We start from the raw sequence: 20,425 nt of genomic DNA, 5'->3' as shown, positions 1-20,425 counted from the left end.
GATGCTAAGGTAGGGGTTTTAATTTGTGTTTGCAGATGAGTTAGAATCTTTAATGGAAATTGAAGGATCCAATTTTAGGGTATAAAATTTCCTATCAATAGATCAAAATGAGCTACCTACGGTGTTAGAACGTAAACTAATAGGCGTTTGTTAATTTGGTCTTTATTAGCCTAAATATCATAATACATAGTTAAGGAGCATATAACTAAGGTATAAATTGTAGTTTTACAGTTTCTGGCTTATTAATTGTGTACATGCATGCTTCTTTATCTTTTTTTTTTAATTAGTTATTTGTTATATATAAATCTGATTGGTAGGCATTTTCATTCAGATTAGAACTCTGGAATATTAGATTCAATATTGAAAATAGAATGGATATATTCTGATTTAATTGAACTAGTGAGTTACTTGTTTATAGTCAAAGGTTTATTTGGGACGTATGTAGCTTTTTGTAAAAGTGGTTGTGAGAAAATTAACATTTTTAAAAACTGCTATTTTATAGCACATAAATTTCTTAAGAGTAATGAAAAAATAATGCCCAAATAAAAATCATGATTACGTCCTAAATAATAAAATAATAAAAATATTATCTTAAACTGACTCTTAGGCTCGTTCGGGACGACAATTTTCTTACTGTTTTTTAAAACAGTTTTCAAGTATAAAAAAATCTTAGTACTAAAAGTTGTTTTAGAAAATAATAAGAAAACTATCCCAAACAAAGCCCTTCGTTTGGGACAGCTTTTGAGTACAACAATTTCGTGAATTAAAAACTTTTATATTAGAAAATCATTTTAGAAAGCAGCGAAAAAAACTGCCTCAAACGAAGCCTAAGTCTCGCTTGAATCAAAATCTAACATCCTCCAACTTTTTCTCATAAATTATAAAAAAATTATTAACTTTTATAAAAATAACAGAAACAAAGTGGATAGAAGTCGAACAAAAAAAAAAAAAAAAGATTTCTATTTTCTACAGAATATTTTAATATCTCATGCATGTCATGCTCAACAGGTCTCAAATGCCTTCAAGCGTGTCATGTTCACCAGGTCTCAAATTCAAGATCAGTACGTGTACGTTGAAAATTATTATCTCCATTTATGCATAAATTCTTGCCTATAAAATGTTTATAATTAAGGAAAGCTAATTGACATCTTGATCACCTTTCAAAACCCTCTAAGGCAAGAGCTAAGTAGCTGCTTATGTCTTGTGGATACAAAGTAGAAATATTAATTGATTGTTTACATTAACAAAATTAACTAGCAGTTGAAATGTCAGCATAGAGCTTTTAAATTAGAGTAATCAACATTTTTTTTAACAAAAACAACAAATTCATTAATAATGAAAAGATACAAAAGAAGACCACATATAAGACCACATCAGAAGCTTATTACATGAAGAACAACAAAACAAAGAAAAGATCAAAAGATTAAGGGTCGAAAGACTCGGACTCAGACCAACTTCGGGTTGCCAGGACGGGGCCATCCACTGGTAAATACAAAATCGAAAGAGAAGGGCCAACTAGGTTGCCAACCAACCCTGGCCATCCACGATGCTTGCAGCACCGTTGCTTCCTCATCATCCATATCAACACATTTAGCACGATCAACCAACAGACCAAAAAGGCAACCCATCAATAGATAATCCACAAGATCAGCAACCCAAAACAAAACCAAAGCAGCTAACATCAATCAGCCAACACGCCGGCCCCGACCACGAGACCTACCACGAGAGGAAATAGAAACAAGAGGTTTGTCTCGCAACAAATTAAAAGAATTACCAGGATCATCATCTTCAATTGATTGCACATAATCAGAATCAGACTCTGAATTATAATCATGAAGCCAGTCCAGGTGGACCCGAAGATCCAAGCCCGAATTATCCTTCGCATTATACATTAATCTATGAGGATCCATAAAATTAACATGAACGTCTACAACACCATTAATCACTAAGCGATCATTACGAGTTCGACTAGAGTCACCAGAAACAGCCACCTTACATACATCCTCACCCAAATTATCCACGATAGCAGGCATTACCGAGCAATCCAAGTCCTCAGAAATTAAAGCATGATCAACCAAAACAGAGGGGGCATACCTCACAGACACCAAAGGAGCCTCACGAGGAAGGTCCTCAACACTATGACAATCACGATTGGAGGCCAAATTCTTACCCAAAGGAATAAAAGGTTGAGTGTCAAGGGATAAAATAGTAGCAAACTCAACATCTCTAGAAACGCTAACCACCTCAGTTTCCACTTCAATAACCACATTTTCCAAACCAACCAAAACAGGGGAATCACAAACAGATACATGAGCACAAACAAGATGACCTAAACTAACAATAGCATTAGGCACAGCGAAATTACCACAATCCAAACTCAACATCGCAGGAACGACGTCAGTAGGAAATGCAGTCGGTAAATAACATTCTACAGAAACAGGAGCCACCTCAACAACAGGCGGCACATCCACGACAGCAAGCCCCAATACAGAAGGCTTAGAGGGGTCAGCACTCGCAACATCACAATTTGACTTACAACCACTTCGAACATGGCCAAAAGATTGGCAAAGATCACAGAACGGGGGAAAGGCCTCCATTTCAACCTTTTGAATATATCCAAGCTTTTTAGGGCCAATCCATACAGAATCCAGAAATTTTTTCGTTATGTCAAACTCAACCAGAACTCTCGCAATAGAAGGCCTAGACCCTAACGAAGTCGCAGAATCAACCTTCAGCGGCTGTCAAAAAAATGAGCCTAAGGAATGAAGAATCCTCGGGGTAAGAAGATGAGGACGAAGCCCCGGGAAGGAGATCCAAATAGGAATAATCGAGCATTCAACAGAGATGTCCAAAGTCAGGGTCCATTTAGTTAGTTTCATGTAGCAATTATAGACAAGGTATGAACCATGGCTGAATACCCGGCTTTAATCAAGGTCATTAGAAAGCTTCACCAAAATGTGAGAAGAATCCAAAACCGTGATAGAGCACTCTGCTAATAGTTTAAGATTAGCAAAGAACATCCTAATAGAGTCAAGACTCGGACGACGAGAAGGAAAGAAACCGACAAGCGAGAAACGGAAAGGAATAGCCAGTGCCCTAATTTCGTCCTTGGAAATCCATAAGGAAGGCAGTCCACGAAAAGACGAAGGAGTAAGTTCCGAAAAATCTCCATTAGGAGAGGAAACCGCTAAAGCATCGACAAAAGAACGAGGAAACTTAGAACCAGATAAAAAACCCCCGTCCAACAGACACGAGGGCGCCATGCCAGCCTCAACAACCAGCACAAAAGAGAAAACCAACAGAAAAAGAGGGAAGAAGGACTTCCCTGTACCAGAAAGCGGCGAAGGCCGCCTCCAGGATGCACCAGGCGAACCCTAGGACGCGAGCGCTGGGGAGAGGAAGTAACGAAACTTATATTAAATTGAAATTAGAGTAATCAACATGAATGCTATTATTAATTACTAATATTAACATGTAACAGAAAAAGTCTAATCATAATTATCGTTTGTTGTAGTTAGTAGTAGTTGCTTTTGCTAATCTTTATAGTCTTATTTACTCGATAAGATCATATACAAATGATCAATATTTTACTTTGTCTAATCTTTATCAGATAATGCTTCGTTAGGACGATTTTTTTATTGTTTTTTAGAATAGAGTTGTAATAAAAAAATTAAAATTTCATATATGAACTGTCTCTATCAGTCATATCAAAAGTTCTTCAAAAGATGATTTCGATTAAACAAGAAGATAAATATGTTTACAAACTGTAGCCATTTTCAAATTACTTTCCGTTAAATCGTTCCTGTTAATATTAAATTTAGGTTTCGTTTGGGACGAATTTCTTACAGTTTTTTAAAGCAGCTTTTTAATATAAAAGTTAAAATTTTTGTACTAAAAAAATATTTTAAGAAACGGTAAAAAAGCCATACCAAACGAAGCCTTAGAGTACATTTGAAGCTTTTTTATTGTGAAATATAAGAGAGATTAGATTTTTAGGAGAATTCATCTATATGATTTGATCAGCTTTGTTACGTGCTAAAAAATTTATAATGATTGAGTTGAAGTTCAGCATTTTAGTATCGTGCAAAAAACTAGCATGTACAAAAAAATTTGTTGGAATTGAGATTTTTTTGCATGGAAGACCTGGAAAAATTAAAAAATCATAGGGCTTGGCAAGGTCAAGCTATGCAAAGAAAAATTAACTGATGCATTTTGATAAATTTGAGCATAATTCAAAGCAATCCATTATATGGCCCATATTGATCTCCTTGATTGTAGATCATTTATCAAATATTTGAATGCTTAAAGATGTCATAATTGAATGGTCCTCGCCTAGTTTGATTCATCTCGTCGAGTTGCCCGATTTGATTATAAGCATGTTATAATCGGAAATTATCATATTCATCAATTTACAATAAATATTTTCAAACATAATTCAAGTGTTGGATTTGAGCACATTTGGTGTTAGATTGGATCATTTGTAGCGTCAGTAAATTCATCTTATCGAGACAATCAGTTTGACTATAAATGTGTTGAAATCAAACTTCAGATGATCCTGAATTTAATTTCAAAAATTCAAATAATACCTTGAGATTCATGTGATCATATGAATTTCCTAGAATGTGCCAACTCTTATTTTTATTGACATATTTGATGTTACTAAATTCTGATTAAATTTGATAAAACTTGATGATAAGGCAAAACCAACAAAAAAAATCTACCAAAATGAAATACAGAAGCAGGGAAAACGAAAACTTCCCCCAAACGAGCGAAAGCCAGAGAGACAAGCTCCCGCTGGGACGGGGAAAAACTCCCGCCGCCGCCGCCACCAAACCCTACGAGCTCGCCAGTCGCGTGATACAGTGTAGCTCGTTCTCTGAATCAACCAAAATTCTATTGTTTTAAAATAATCCCTTAAAAATTATGCTATTTCTTTCCAACCAAATGTAGTAATGCAACAATATGGAAGGAAAAAAATAGAACAAGTAATCATTCAATCAAAGTATATCTATCCTATTTCACATTTCATGTCTTGGCCAAAGTGTGGTTTGGAGAAGTTTTGAGCAAGAGGTTGATAAGGTGATGCAGGTGATGACAAAACAGCTCCAATATCTCTCCATACCACCACTTCCTATCATAATTCTCCTGCATTGCTCAGAAATTAAAGCTGCTGTTGCAGCCATTTTTTTTTTTTTTTTGGGACATTAGGCCATTTAAGGCAAACTCACACACACACAACGCATACACATGAACTCGAATCTTGGACCTCTTAGTTGTAAGCCTAAGCTTTCAACCATTAGGCCAAGGGGAGTTGTGTGTTGCAGCCACTTCTATTACTAACAAACCTTTAATCCACCGTTAGTGCTAGGGTAACCTGCTTTCTAGCTAAGTATTTAGACAATTGTATTGAGTCTGAAAAGCTGTAGACAAATACTTCATATATACAAATAGGGATGTCAATTTTTGACACGACCCGAAACACGACCCGAACCCAACCCGAAAAAATCCGGGTTCGGGTCAACGCGAACCCGAAACGGGTCGGATTCGGGTTGAACAAATCAACCTGTTTTAAAAATCGGGTCGGGTTCGGGTTGACCCTGCAACCCGAAATTGACCCGATTCTGACCCGAAAATCGAATATTGACCCGATTTTGACCCGAAAATTAGCAATTTTAGGTCAACTTCGGGTCATTCGTGTCGGGTCGGGTTGACCTGGACCCGAATCGGGTCGGGTTCGGGTCCAGAAACCTTACCCGTTTTTAAAAAACAGGTCGGTTCGGTTGACCCGAACAGTGCGGTCAGTTCCGGTTTGACCCGAACCCGACCCGCTGACCCGAATTGACACCCCTAATACAAAAAATGTTTCTGCTCATACTTCTCCTTTTTTTTTTCTGTTTTTCTATTCTTATGTTCTTCTCTATTTTCTTGTGCCTCAACTGTTGGCCTCATTTTTCATCCATGTGACCTCGAGCATGGCTACTTTCCTTCTATTCATGTAAATTTGAGCCCAGGCGAGCTCAATTGACCAGACTGAACCCTGTTGAGCCTAATTTGATTCAAATCAATGTTGGTTTGAGTTCAATTTCATCAAATTGACTCTATCGGATTAAATTGAATTCAACTCGACTCAAATCAAGTCAAATTAAACCCGACTAAGTTCAACTAAACCTGATCAACACAGATCAGCTTCATCGAACTTGATTCGACTCAAATCAACGTCAATTTGGATTCGATTTTGTTAAATTAATTTGGACATATCGAATTGAACCTAAATTGACTCAAATCAAGCTGAATCTAGTCCGATTCTTACTCAATTTTAGCCCATTTTGTCCGATCTCAATTTATTTGACTTCCCAAATCAAATAATTGAATCAAACAGGTGAAATTTGCTTGAAAATACCCGTCTGCGCTGCTGTTGCGGGGTCAAATCACGTGATCAATTCGTGTAGAAGCGAGATGTGGGCGGCTGTAGTAAGGGTATCTCCAACCGAAAAACTCATTTCTCACTCCAAAATGCAGTAAAACTTCAAAATGCAGTAACTCGACTCCAATCGAACTTCATTTTCTAACATGAAAAAAGGAATATAAGACAGCTCGCAAAAAAGGTTTTATCATGGCTGCAACACAGATCGTGCACATAAGGGTCATTATGTTACACTTAACGATCTATATTGGTAGAATTACATCTCGTTTTTATTTGAATCATTTAACTAGAGCTTACTAATAAACAACAGAAAGAAACATGATCACATTTTGTCTAGAACTGCAATTAAAAAAATTATGCATTTTGCTTGAAGCCTCATATCATAAGATCTTTATCCTTTCTTGAAAATATGTAAAATCATGTAATAAGTACATAGCCCAGTAAATAGCTGAAATCTTATGAATGAAATCAATGAAAGATAAAAGAGAATACTATATTATAAATCATATACAAAAATATACATTAATGCCTATATTGATTATCTGTATCAATTTATATATATATAGGCGGTTAAAATCACAGCTAGAACCATCACTTTAGAGAATCTACCAAACCGCCACAATTTGTGGTAGTTAAACCATTGCCGTAAGCAACACTTTAGGGAATCCACCCCAGTGGTCTTAAAACTGCTGTGAAAGATCTTTGCAGCAGATTGCAAATACGGCGGTCGGTCTTATAGTGGATTTAGAACTGCTACAAGCAATTTAATGGCGGATATAACCGCTAAAAAAGTCAAAATTTAGTGGTGCATAAACCTTTTTTTAGTGGTTGCTGTTATTTTTTTATGATAGGGGATGGAATATTAAGCATCGACGTTGGTATTGATGGTGCCATTGGCCTTTATGCGATGGAATGTGTTGATGCTATTAGTGATGGAAGGTGTGATGAAGCCGATAATTGTTAGTGTAGTTAGGTGATAATGGTAAAGAGATTGTAGTGGGAGATGATAGTTGAGAGATCGTTGTCAGGTGACGCTAGTGAAATGATCATAGTTGAGCGACAATATTCATAGGATTGTAGTTGGACAATAGTATTTGAAGTGTTGTAGTCAGGTGATGTTGGTTAAAGGGTCACAGTAGAACATAAGTGGTCAAAGGATCATACTCGACCAACCATCATTCACATATTGTAGTTAGGTGATGGTGAGCTGGTTATTGTAGTTGGGTGACGGGCTTGATAGCAGTTGGAGGACAATAGTCAGGGGGTGTGGGTCAAAGAACTATAATCGAGCAATGATAGTTAGAGAATCATAGTTGGGTGCATGTTAGTGATCAAAGGTTGGTAGTCATGAGGTGGTGGTAAGAGGATTGTAGTTGGGGACGATGATCAAAGAATTGTAGTCTGTCAATAGTAGTCAGAAGATCGTAATCAAATTATGATGGTCGAAAGACTGTAGTCAATTGATGATAATTTGAAGATCATATATAGTTGGGCGGCACCATTTAGAGGACCATAATGAGATGAATGATTTTATTTAGCTAGCCACATTTTAATTTGACAAAAAAATTATGCATTGTTAAAACCTTCTGATAACATAAAATTTGAAATAAGCATGTCTGATAAAAACTATCAAACTAAAGATTTTAAAGCACTTCTCATAAAATTATGAGTAGGCACAGTTGTAAAAGTCCGGCTGAAGAACTCTGAACAATTAAATATTAATTAATCATAATTTTAATGCTACAATTTCATGCATAATACATCAAAAAATAATTTAGAAATAAAACAAATACTTTTATTCATAATATTATCACTAGAGCATAAAAATATTAATTTTTATCCTTACTAGTCATAGTGATAATTCATAATGTAAAGCACTGTGTATAAGAAATTGCATGTCTTGCTTTAAATAAAGTTAAGAAATTTACATGTATCACTGAAATAACGTGTCATGGCTTTCTTTTTTCTTTATTGGTTTCACGCTTATGCGAACCACAAAATCACGCGACTTGTGACCACTACTTATTTTATTGTTTTAAAAGTAGTGTGAATATTTGACACGGCTTGAAAATTGATTCTGATCTTATTTAAAAAATTTTAAGTTTGAGTCAACCCGTTTGTGAGATAGAGTTGGATTCGAGTTCAAAAATATGACCCATTTAAAAAATCAGGTTGGATTTGAGTTGACCCGGCATCTTGAAATTAACCCGAAGTTGACATGATTCTAGGTCCGCTAGTGTCTCAACACGTTCATCACGCGCCCAACCCTCGACTTGGTAGCCTTCACATCACCACCTCAACATGCACCACACGCGGCAGCATCACGCCCGCACGAGCCATGTCGGCCTCCTCACCTAGCCTGCATGATCTCCTCGGGCCTCGACTTGGCCGTATTCATCACATAGTTCACACCCAGCCCTCGGCCTGGTAGCCTTAACCACACCCGTCTGACTGCCTTGGTCCTTGGCCTGGCCGCCTGATCGCCTCGACCCTCGCCTAGCCCGCCTGACTGCATTCACCAGGCCCATCGAGTCAACCCGGTAATCCACGTGGTTCGGGTTAGCAATTCGGACCCGTTTACAATACTAGACCGGGTTAGGATCAGCCCATTTAAACTCAGATCAATCTGAGTTTGACTTGAATTCGACCTGAGGACCCATTTTGATGCCCTTATTTAAAAGATATTTGTAGTAAAAAAAATATTTTCTACTAAAATTTTTGAAAAAATTATTTTCTCTATAACATCTTTATAAAATAAGAAGATAATCATCTCAAATTATTTTTGAGCATCAATCACAATTTTATTTGACCATTATTTTTTATTGTTTTCTCACTTCTTGTCAAATATTTTTATGTTGAAAGTTGTTTTTAATAAATAAAGTCATTAGGATTTCATTTGAGATAATTTTTTGTCATAGTTTTTTCACAGCTTTCAAAAAAATCTTAATTAAAAAATTAATTTAAATTAACTGCTTGTATACAGTAGTTGTAATTTTGGTTTAAAGAGAGGGGGTTTTGTAAAATGTAAATTTGGCAATCGTGATGTGTATATATCATGTGAGTTGCCATGCAGTTAATGGAATCTGGTGAGGATTGTTTTATTTGTTTTGATTAACTCTTTGGTTATTGTGCATCTTCAAGGTGATAGGTCATCTTCGGGGAAAATTATTACTTATGGCGTCCGAGGTGAATCCGGACGGGTCACATCACCTAGGACCCAGTGTATTTGGATGACATGACGCGTCTGAATTCGCCTCCGAACGATCCAGACATCGCACGTAATAATCTCTCCATGATCGGACTGTCAATTTTTACTGATAAGCTCAAAATGATTTGGTTGCAGATATTTATATTTTATTTGCGAGACATCTTTTTTATTATTTTTTAAAATATTTTTTAGTATTAAAATTTATTGAATTAAACAATTTGTGCTTAAAATTTTCTTTAAAAAATAATTGGGGGTGAACGATATACAATCTAGGGAGATTTACATACATACCACTTTATACTACTCTATTTACATATTTAACACTTAAAATTTTAATATTACATACATACCACCCTTAGTTCATTTTAATATCAAATATGAGTGGTAAAAATGAAATATATGAGTGATAGGAAAGAAATATGAGTGGTATATTTGATATTAAAATAATATATGGTGGTATGCATGTAATATTAAAGTTTTGGGTGTTAGATATGTAAATAAGATGTTATAAAGTGGTATGTATGTAAATTTCCCTAAAAGGTATCCCATGAAACTAGCTGATGTTTAAAAAATAAAATGATAAAAATGGAAAAAACAAAATTAACCGGGCCTCTTTGGTTATTGTGCATCTTCAAGGTGATAGGCCATGATCGGACCGTCAATTTGCAATGAGAAGCTCAAAATGATTTGGTTGCATATATTTATATTTTATTTGTGGGAGACATTTTTTTATTATTTTCTAAATAATTTTTTAATATTAAACTTTATTGAATTAAATAATTTGTGCTTAAAATTTGCTTTAAAAAACAATTGGGGGTGAACGACGCAGCGATAGAGTTGCAATTATATGTCTTAGCGTTGCACGGATATTCAGCTCACACATAGAGAACACAAGATTTTTTATGTGGAAAATCCTGTAAAGGGGAAAAACCACGGGGCCTAGCCCAGTTGAAAAGATTTCACTAATATTTAAGTTAAGTACAATGGGCTGACTTGTCCTCGAGGGTGATCAAATTATAAATGTCAACTGTATGGTTGAAGTCTAGTGTTAAAATCTGGCGTTACTTGGAAGTTGGGGCATCAGTTAGTAGTCTGATAATGACTTGGTAGAATTCTGGCGCCACTTGATGGTCTGGCGGAGTTTAGGGCCTCAAGTAGTGTCCGACGAAGGTGAGGGCCTCATGTGGTAGTCCGGCGAAGGCGAGGGCCTCAGGTGGTGGTCCGGCGAAGGCGAGGGCCTCAGGTGGAGGTTTGACAAAGGTGAGGGTATCAAGTGGTGGTCCGACGAAGCTCCAATGGTGGTCAAGGCGGAGCTTCTTCCTTCTCTTCCTTATCTTCTCTTCTTCTCTTCTTCTCTTCTTCTTTTCTTTTCTTCTTGCTTGTATCCTTTTTCTAGAGAAATGAGGGGTCTATTTATAGATTCATGGAGTGGCATGACCCGTAAATAGGTGAGAGATCAAGGATAAATGGGGAGTGGTTGGATGGACGGCCGATGCTGAATCCCTTGATCATGAACCGCTTAATGGACATTTGAACATCTTATCTATGTCAAAATTCAATGATCTTGGGCTTTTTGGATTCGTCTCGTCGGCCGCTCGATTTAACTATAAGAATGTTATGTTTGGAAACCGAATGGGGAGTGGTTGGATGGACGGCCGATGCTGAATCCCTTGATCATGAACCGCTTAATGGACATTTGAACATCTTATCTATGTCAAAATTCAATGATCTTGGGCTTTTTGGATTCGTCTCGTCGAGCCACTCAATTTAACTTATGTTTGGAAACCGTTTGGTAATCCAAATTATTGTTCAAACCTTCCAACAACACTTCTAACCCTTGATTTGGACCCATTTGGACCCTTGATATGGAGTGGCATCAATTATAATTATTTTTTAACTTATATATTAATTTACATTAAACTTTTTTATGAATAAAATATTACTTTTTTACTAACACATATAGACTATAACTCATCTTAATTTATTAGTTGAGAGTTTAAATTTGAAACAAAAAAATTTTAAGTTTAAGATTTTTTCATTTTTATGTATGACGATTTAGTTCGTCTAAAATAAAATAAAAATTTAATTAACCCTTTATTTATAAAAACATTAAAAACTTATTTCGTCATGTTGAATGCCCCATCTGTTATGGAATCAAGCAATTCACAATTGTCTGCATCGGAAATTCCGTGGTGCATATTATTACAGTATAAATAATATTTACGTGGCAACTTTTGGACCCATAATAAATAAAACATATCAAACGCACTAATATATACTATATCATTAAAATTTTTTTTATGCAGCTTAAAATCTAAGCAACTTCCCGAAGCTTCTACAATCTTTTTTATTATTTTAAAAGTAATATCAAATAAACTTATATAATCCTCTTTTTGATATTTTTTTTTGAAACATTTAAATTAATTGAGATAAAATATAATTTTTTTATTATTAATAATCAGATTTCTCAATAAACAGATGAAGATGAGCCATGTATATTTTTGATAGTTAATTTGTTAATTTTAATAAATTCAAATTTAATTTAATCACTGGCAATAATTTATAACGTTTTTTTAAATAATTATATTAAAATATTTTGATAGAAATTATGTTAAGATGATTTAAAATTATTATATTTATTTTAATATTAGTATTAATTTTATAATTTATAATTTATAATTTTATTTGTTATAATTTATATAGAGATATTTGATAAAATTTTCTTTTTTTTTAAACAAATTTCCTTTTTTCCCCTCTTTCTTCCGTTCATCGGTGCATTGTCAATCTCTGTTATTTTATTTTACATGTACTAAATTAATAGCCCTTCGATGGCCGCATCCATATACTATTTCGGCGCTTCACTTCCGCTACTTCCCGTCCGAGGCGGAATCCGGCGAACTCCCGTTGCTGCAGTTCCTCTTTCTCTGAGGATCAGGCGACAGAGATGCGGCGGTGGATGCACCTGCATGCCCGTTATGGCTTGCTCGACTTCGTTACCGTTCGAGGGGAGGGCGGGGTGGTATCGGAGAAAGGGAAGCGTCACTCTATTCTCTGTCGGGTTGAACACTGGAAAATCCGGCGCTGGAAAGGATAGGGCCGAGGCTATCTCTCAGGCGTTGTCGGCAATGCTCCCTTATGTTGTAGCTGCCACTGCTGTTGCTTCGCTCGTGAATCCCTCAACCTTCTCCTGGTTAGCTGCTTTGCTATTCATGTTCTAGTACCTGTGAATTTGGGGGTTGGATAAAAGAGGAATGAGGAAGGACGTAATAACTTGGTTTGATGTGAAAGGATAAGAATTGGCGTTTCTGAAGTAATGGGACACTGGTGGTTTTGAATTTCAAGCGAGTTTTTCTAGGGTTTGGACGAAGTGTTTGTGTGGATTGAATTAAATTTAATGATGTCCAGTTCTGTTGTGAAGTGTGGGGATGATATAGATTAGATTTAAATGCTTTAGACATGTATAAAAAGAGGTAGACTGTGCTCCTCATAACCAATTCAACTTCCATTAACTTCTTCAATTACTCGACAAACTCCTTGAAATTTCAAAATGACTGAGAATGGACACCACTTATAAACCTAATAAGGAGTATATGTCAACAGGCCCGCCGCATTGGTTATCTAAATAAACCTTATATAACTTGGAGTATGTTCTTGAAATTTCCATGAACTAAATAATCACATATAATTGGTTTTAGTTAATGATACCATTCTTCAAGGCAAAGTATAACTGAATAATCCAAGTGAAAAGATGTTCACATTTGGAGATAAGCTGGTTATGCTACTTCTCTAAAGTAATATTTGCTGCTAGATGATTTGTGTAGATTATGATTATCTGTTTTTCTTTTTATGGTAAAATTGAAGGTATGAACTGTCTTGGGTCATAAAATCATAATTTCAGGGCTGATGATGATTTGGATATGCATTATGAGTTTTTATTAGTTATGAACTGTTATGATATATATAGATTTTACCAGACTTTCTGCAATTTTGAATGGATTCAAGTGAAGGCATAGTATTGTGAAGAAATTGGGACCCTGAATTTTGAAGTTCCTTTATTCTTATATTTCTAAATTGTGGAAAAATTATATTTTTAACAGGGTACAATGGAGAAAAAAAGGATTCATGTAGTTGACTCCACATAGTGGGATAAAGGCTTGATATTGTTATAGTAGTTGTTGTTGGAATAATTTGTTTTTGGTAAAATGATTGTAGGATTTAAACACAATTCTTTTCTCCATATCTAGGGTATCAAAAGAATACTATGCTCCTGCTCTTGGAGGGATCATGCTATCTATTGGCATCAAGCTATCTATTGATGATTTTTCCCTTGCCTTTCAGAGGTAAGCTTGCTTATTCTGTATTCCCTCTTTGAATTATTACCAATATCATGAAACTCATTTTCTGACTTCTAATTTTTCATTATTTTGTCACACGAATATCAAGACCTTTACCACTTTCGGTTGGCTATGCTGCACAATATGTACTCAAGCCACTTTTGGGCTTGTTGATTGCAAGGGCATTCAAAGTTCCTTCGATGTTCTACGCTGGCTTTATTCTTACAAGCTGTGTAGCAGGCGCTCAACTCTCAAGTTATGCCAGCTTTTTGAGCAAAGGAGACGTGGCATTGAGTATTTTGCTAACCAGCATAACAACCATCTCTTCTGTAATTGTTACACCTTTGCTCACTGGCCTTTTAATTGGCTCTGTAGTTCCAGTTGATCCAGTTGCAATGTCCAAATCGATCTTGCAGGTATTATCATGCATTAAAGGCCATGGGAGATTATTATTTTATATTATTTTCCTGCTGAAGCAAATTTTTTTGTCAAAATTTTATACTTGAGGGAATATTTATAATCTTTGGTGAGCATTGTATTTTAATCAAATTGTTGTGCAGCAGTTGGCTAAATAATATGTTAAAATAACCACCATCACATTGTTTTGTTAGACATAAATATACGAATTTCCAAAGAAAGTAATAAGTTAATATATTTTGATTCCCAGGTTGTGCTTATTCCTGTCACTGCCGGTCTTGCCCTCAACACATATGCCAAATCTGTGGTAAATGCAATTCGGCCTATAATGCCTTTTGTTGCCTTGTTCTGTACGGCGCTTTGTATTGGAAGTCCTCTTGCGATAAATAGGAGCCAAATTTTATCTTCAGAAGGTCTCCTATTGCTTCTACCCATAGTGACATTCCATATTGCGGCCTTTGCATTGGGTTATTGGGCATCCAAGTTGCCTTTTGCGAGGTGCATTCAAGTTTCTAAGTTTTATGTATCTCAGTGCTTTCTTAAACTTAATGATGTGGGAAAAACTGCTCTTTTACTGCTTCTATGTACTTCATAAACACTTTGTATACACATATCTCTGATTGGTGCTGCTTTGTGAAGTACAAACGTGCTACTAAATAATCTCTTCTAAGGCAACTAATTAGGCCAAGTTGAGTGAGGATGGTGTGTAGTAATCCTTGCTAATCTTTATTACCTCTTTCCTTCGAGCACTTGTAGCTTTTCGATGATTATTTGATTGAATTTTTTCTCGTTAAAACTTTTTTCATTAAAGTGTTCAGCGACCATTTTATCTGGCATGTAGGAATCCGTTAAGTATCAGTATATTATTTTGAATCCGAAAATTGTACAATCTAAATATGCAAAATGGGCTACAAACAAGATGAAACAACCAACAATTATGAAAGTCTACCAAAGAAGAAGGAATAAATATATGTGACAACAACATTGTTTTGGCAACATAAATAATATGAGTGGACATGTATAATAATGCACTACTCTGTCTAGTATTTTGTTTTAGTTAAAACGAGTCTGTAGTAATTTGTTGGTCTACTTAAACATTATAAATACCTCTCTAGTTGTAAATAAAAGCATTATGGAATATAATATCTGGTTTTCCTCTTCTTCTCATATCTCATTTCTTTCTTTGGGAGTTTACGCCTACTCTAAAGGTGCCTAATCTTCTTGATCCTTCAAGAAGCTTATCAGAGTTCTTGCTGCACTTACTCTTCTCTTTCCTTCAAGCAATTGGAGATTTGGGGTGATTATTTGATAGAATTTTTGCTTCCTGGAACTTTTTCCTTTGAAGTGTTAAGCATCCCTTTCATCTGGGATTTTGTAGCTTGCATAAATTAGCAACAGTTTTTTATTAGGGATGCAACTATGGAAATTACTGATTTCACATGCTGTTATTCATCGCAAGGCATTCATATGGCAACTAGTCCTGCTTGTTTTTGTTTCTTCGAGTAACAAATCTTTGAAAACATTCTGCTCGTTTATTGTATGGCATACAGGCGGGAGATTTCTAATTGTAAATACCAAATCTGCTACTTAGTTCAACAGAGCTATCTAAATTTTCTAGAATTTGAATTTATGAATTTGTTGAGGCGTTCTGTTCAGGGATGAAATCGATTGTAAAACTTAGTTGAAGACCAAGATCTAGATGGTAGCACTATTATTCCTCATCGAGAACATCCAAATGGATCTAATTGTCCTTAAATCTTCTCAAAGTTTTTAGCTGGGTAGCATCTTAATCTCATGTTAAAAAATACATCATCAAGAAACTTAATGATGTATTTTTTCTTAGCATGTGTTACAATGCTGATAGGAAGTGCTTGTATTCACAAGCAACCTATCCAAAATCGGCGAACCAACAGCAGCCAAATGGCTGTCCACAGCAGGAAAACAGCAGATTTCTGCTGTTTACAGCAGGAAAACAGCACTTGTTCGGGAAAATACGAGAGAAAACTCAAGAAAAGACTTGTATTCATGAATAAAAGAGCAAGATACAATTGATCCTCAATTCGAGAGGAGGATCGATCTCTCCCAAATCTCTAGACGCCGCTAGAGCCCAAAGAAAGCCTAAATCTAAGAGATCTCAAATTTCAGCCCAAATTCAAGATGGCCAAACCCTAGGAAAAACAAATATTTAATGCATACAAATCAAAAGAAATTCCCTAAACAGTCCCTACATTCAAATTCCCCTCTTAATTTCCCCAAAAAAGCTTCCTATTCGGCTCCCGCAAGGCGTGCGGTGCGCGCGGCCTCCGCCCAGGCGAACAAATCGCCTGTTTCGCGATATTCGGGCGTGAACCGGTCCCGCCTGGACCGGCTGGACCGGTCTAACAAATGCACTCTCCCATGGCTTCAATGTATGACTTATAAGTTTAATCCCTCTTTACTTGACACAAAATCTTAAATATCATATTTATTATTTGTTGTTAAACATTAGTGCAAAAATATTTGTCTAATCATTTACAACCAAGGTCTAGATGCTAACAAAAAGATTTGTTAACAACATCACTACAATATCTAACACAACTCATTCAATCTCAATAGGTATATCATCTAGACCTAAAACTTGCTTTTATACATCTTTTTTGAGCGAAGTCTATTTCACTGTTTTGATCATTTTATAATATAATTCATTATAATGTTTGTTACACTATTTCAAAAGAATTTATTCTTTAAAGTTCTCATTTAGTAAGGTCTCAAAATAATATTTTCTTTTTTTCTTTTTGTCTTTATTTTTTTCCAAATAGACTCAACAAAATGAGAAGCTTATGTGATTTGTTTTGGTGAACGCACTCCTCCCGTACTTAATGATAATCAAGTCGGCATTGCGTTCTCATGGCTTCTATTCTATAGACTAAACTAATGTGCCCTCAAATAAACCAGTTAGAACTAAACAAACATGCTTCATAATTCATTTATCCGCTATTTTGTGTCTTTTCCTGCGAAGTCAAAGTCATTATCACCCGGCTATTCGTTATGTTCTTACTAATAAAATTTTCAGGCAAGAACCTGTGAGTAGAACAATATCACTCTGCACTGGAATGCAAAGCTCGACACTTGCTGGCCTCCTAGCAACCCAATTCCTTGGCAGCAGCCAAGCAGTTCCTGCTGCCTGCTCTGTGGTGGTGATGGCTATAGTTGGCTTAAGCCTAGCATCCTTCTGGGGTAACGGATCAAGAGTTAGAGACATTCCTTTTCTCTTCTTCCCTGCAACTTGCTCCACTACCAACACTTGAGGCACAAAATAGGCCAAGAATTGGGTAAAATATTCTACCTTGTTCTTAATACATGAGAAAAAAAATTAGATGGTGGAAAGATAACAGAGGTGAAAGATTGAAAATTTAGTCTATCTTATGTTTCGTTTGGGATGACTTTCTTATTGCTTCTTAAAACAGCTTTATAGTACAAAATTTTTTACTTTTTGCATTAAAAATCTACTTTAAAAAGCAGTAAGAAAGCCGTCCCAAACGAAACCTTAGGCTTCGTTTCTGACAGCTTTAGATCATATTTTTTCCCTGCTTTTAATGACTAAAATGCAGCTTTACAAAATTGTAAAACAGCCGTCATAATGTTTGGAACAACTTTTTTTTCCTTCTTAAAACAACTTTCTAATACAAAAATTAGGATGACTTTCTTATTGCTTCTTAAAACAGCTTTATAGTACAAAATTTTTTACTTTTTGCATTAAAAATCTACTTTAAAAAGCAGTAAGAAAGCCGTCCCAAACGAAACCTTAGGTTTCGTTTGGGACGGCTTTAGATCATCATTTTTTCCCTTCTTTTAATGACTAAAAAGCAGCTTTACAAAATTGTGAAAAAGCCGTCATAACTTTTGGAACAACTTTTTTTTGCTTCTTAAAACAACTTTCTAGTACAAAAATTAAAAATGTTGTACTAATAAGTTGCTTTAAGAAGTAGTAAGAAAGCCCTCCCAAACAAAACCTTAATCTCTATCACACAATCATTTTCTTATTGTTCTCTTTATTCTCTCTTTCTTTCTCTGCTTTCACATTTTCCATCCTCTGTAAGGACTGTAGAATTGATTTATTTACATATTTGCAGAATTGCACGTCGATTTCTCAACCTCAAAAGTAGAATTTAATAGAGTTGCAGAAACGAGTAGTTTCTCAAAGCAGGCTGACCTGCTCACCGATGACCTGATGCATCAAGGTAGGTATGATATGCTGTATAGCAAGAAGTAGCAGATATAAAGCAATATTTTTGATAGCCAGCTATAATTTAAGATGCTCATTGATAATTCTTATGTAACTTATGAGGATTGTATCTAAACCCTCCATGGATCTGTAAATATCTTCCTATTTATCTGTAAAGCTCTTCATGTCAAGTATTTTCTTTTCTTTCCTATGTTGTGCTGTGGACATGGTTTACTGAGTCAAACTTTTGCAGCAATACAAGTAGAGAAACCAATTGAACATGTAAAAGACTTCCAAGATATTTAGGACTTGTATAATCGAGGCTAAAAACTAAAAATTATTCTGTGCGGATGCCGAACAACATTTAAAGACCAATCATATTACGTCATGTCATCCCTTCGCTCGGTACTGTTTGGTCTGCGGCTTAGTACCGCTGATGTGGTTACACCTGATTTACCTCGTAGAGCTGCATCCGGCGTCCGCATAAAATAATTTCTCAAAAATCACATATTTAAGTGTTGGTAGAGCTTCGTTTGCATCTAAAGTAGTTCAATACTTTTATCTGTTGATTCAAATGTTTATGTTGGGAATGTAGGTCTTATGTCCCTGATTGAAAGAGTAGTTTCTGTAGAGATGAGAGTTTGATTACGGTGAATAGTTATTGCAATCATTATGATTGTTGGTCATTTGACAGGCAAAATATTTATGACAGTAAAAAGAGTTTATTATCTTAGTAAAAATCATTTATACATACTTAAATAAGTTGAGAATAACTCCTAATTAAGAATTATTTCACTAGTGTGAGTTGTATATTATAAATGATGTATTTTTTTATATTTAGAGAAAATGTTTATATATTTTTCTTAATGTAATATATTAAAATTTGCATTAAATTGATTTTCTTTTTGTATCAATTCTTAACAATCTCTTATTATAAATATTGATTAATACTAATAAATTTTGGATTAAAAAATCTAAAAGGCTCAATTGCAAGCTTACAATGATTTTGACTACAAAAAATTACAGACAAGAAGATTCTAAATCATTTGATATTGTCATTTTAATCATGCATTCATGATAATGCATTTATCATCATTCATCCAACCGGTATTATTTATCTTGTTAATTAAAATTTAAATAAGGATTATATTTTTTAAAGAAACACTCAAAATCTTTTTATTTATCGTCATTTAAATGCAAATTAATAAATGCATGTATTTTCAAGCATTCTAATTAAATTAGGAAAAATTTATGAAAAAAAAAACATATATTTGAAATTTATTGGGCATTTTGACATCGAATAATGAAAAAAATATATGGTAATTAGGTAAAGTAGAGAATTTAATGTTTTTTATATGTAAAATTTATCTTTAAATATCTATTAAGAAGCTGGTTTGCCCGAGTGGTTAAGGGGGAAGACTTAAGATCTTCTGCACATAAGTGCGCATGGGTTCGAACCCCATAGCCAGCATCTAGAATTTTTTAATTTTCAAATTTATTTCACTTGTACTATTCATGATTTAAATATTATAATTGAAATTCATTGAAATGCAAATAAACAATTTAATATTATTATTTGATATTTAACTTCGTCAAAATATTAATTTGAGAAGAGCAATTTCATCATAAATTGATCGTTTTAATCCATAAGATATTCTTATTCTAATGTGAAGTTGGATTGATGATTTTTCTCTTACTTCATATTTTTGGAAATGGCTCCTTTTATTGCAAATAATCTATTTTATTTTATAGTCTTCTTTTGATGAAATTATTATGTGTTGTTCTTTTTCTTGCAAATAATCTACTATAAAATTTTTGATAAAATTATTATATGCGGT

The 20,425-nt window shown here is 34.8% G+C and overlaps 1 protein-coding gene and 1 non-coding gene across 2 annotated transcripts; both read left to right on the top strand.

Moving 5' to 3' along the window:
- Window positions 1-12,402: 12,402 nt before the first annotated feature.
- LOC110096729 (probable sodium/metabolite cotransporter BASS3, chloroplastic) lies at window positions 12,403-18,798 on the top strand. The gene is made up of 6 exons (XM_020822792.2): window positions 12,403-12,822; window positions 13,877-13,972; window positions 14,076-14,382; window positions 14,634-14,881; window positions 17,436-17,694; window positions 18,496-18,798. Exons 1-5 carry the CDS (start codon window positions 12,461-12,463, stop codon window positions 17,668-17,670), a joined length of 1,248 nt encoding a protein of 415 aa, XP_020678451.1. The 5' UTR covers window positions 12,403-12,460; the 3' UTR covers window positions 17,671-17,694; window positions 18,496-18,798.
- Window positions 18,799-19,975: 1,177 nt separating this feature from the next.
- TRNAL-UAA lies at window positions 19,976-20,058 on the top strand. The gene has a single exon. It is a non-coding gene; the product is annotated as a tRNA-Leu (tRNA).
- The last annotated feature ends 367 nt before the right edge of the window (window positions 20,059-20,425 follow it).

The sequence above is a fragment of the Dendrobium catenatum genome, unplaced genomic scaffold (genome assembly GCF_001605985.2).
Source record: "Dendrobium catenatum unplaced genomic scaffold, ASM160598v2 fragScaff_scaffold_631, whole genome shotgun sequence".
Classification (NCBI taxonomy): domain Eukaryota; kingdom Viridiplantae; phylum Streptophyta; class Magnoliopsida; order Asparagales; family Orchidaceae; genus Dendrobium; species Dendrobium catenatum.
This window is presented reverse-complemented; position numbering and strand designations above follow the sequence as displayed.

Bases quoted from the DNA above. Each gene is read 5' to 3' on its own strand.
- LOC110096729 (XM_020822792.2), top strand. From the start codon at position 12,461: ATGGCCGCATCCATATACTATTTCGGCGCTTCACTTCCGCTACTTCCC. The intron at 14,383-14,633 runs GTATTATCATGC...TTTGATTCCCAG, and splicing joins TGTCCAAATCGATCTTGCAG to GTTGTGCTTATTCCTGTCAC. The intron at 14,882-17,435 runs GTGCATTCAAGT...TAAAATTTTCAG, and splicing joins TCCAAGTTGCCTTTTGCGAG to GCAAGAACCTGTGAGTAGAA.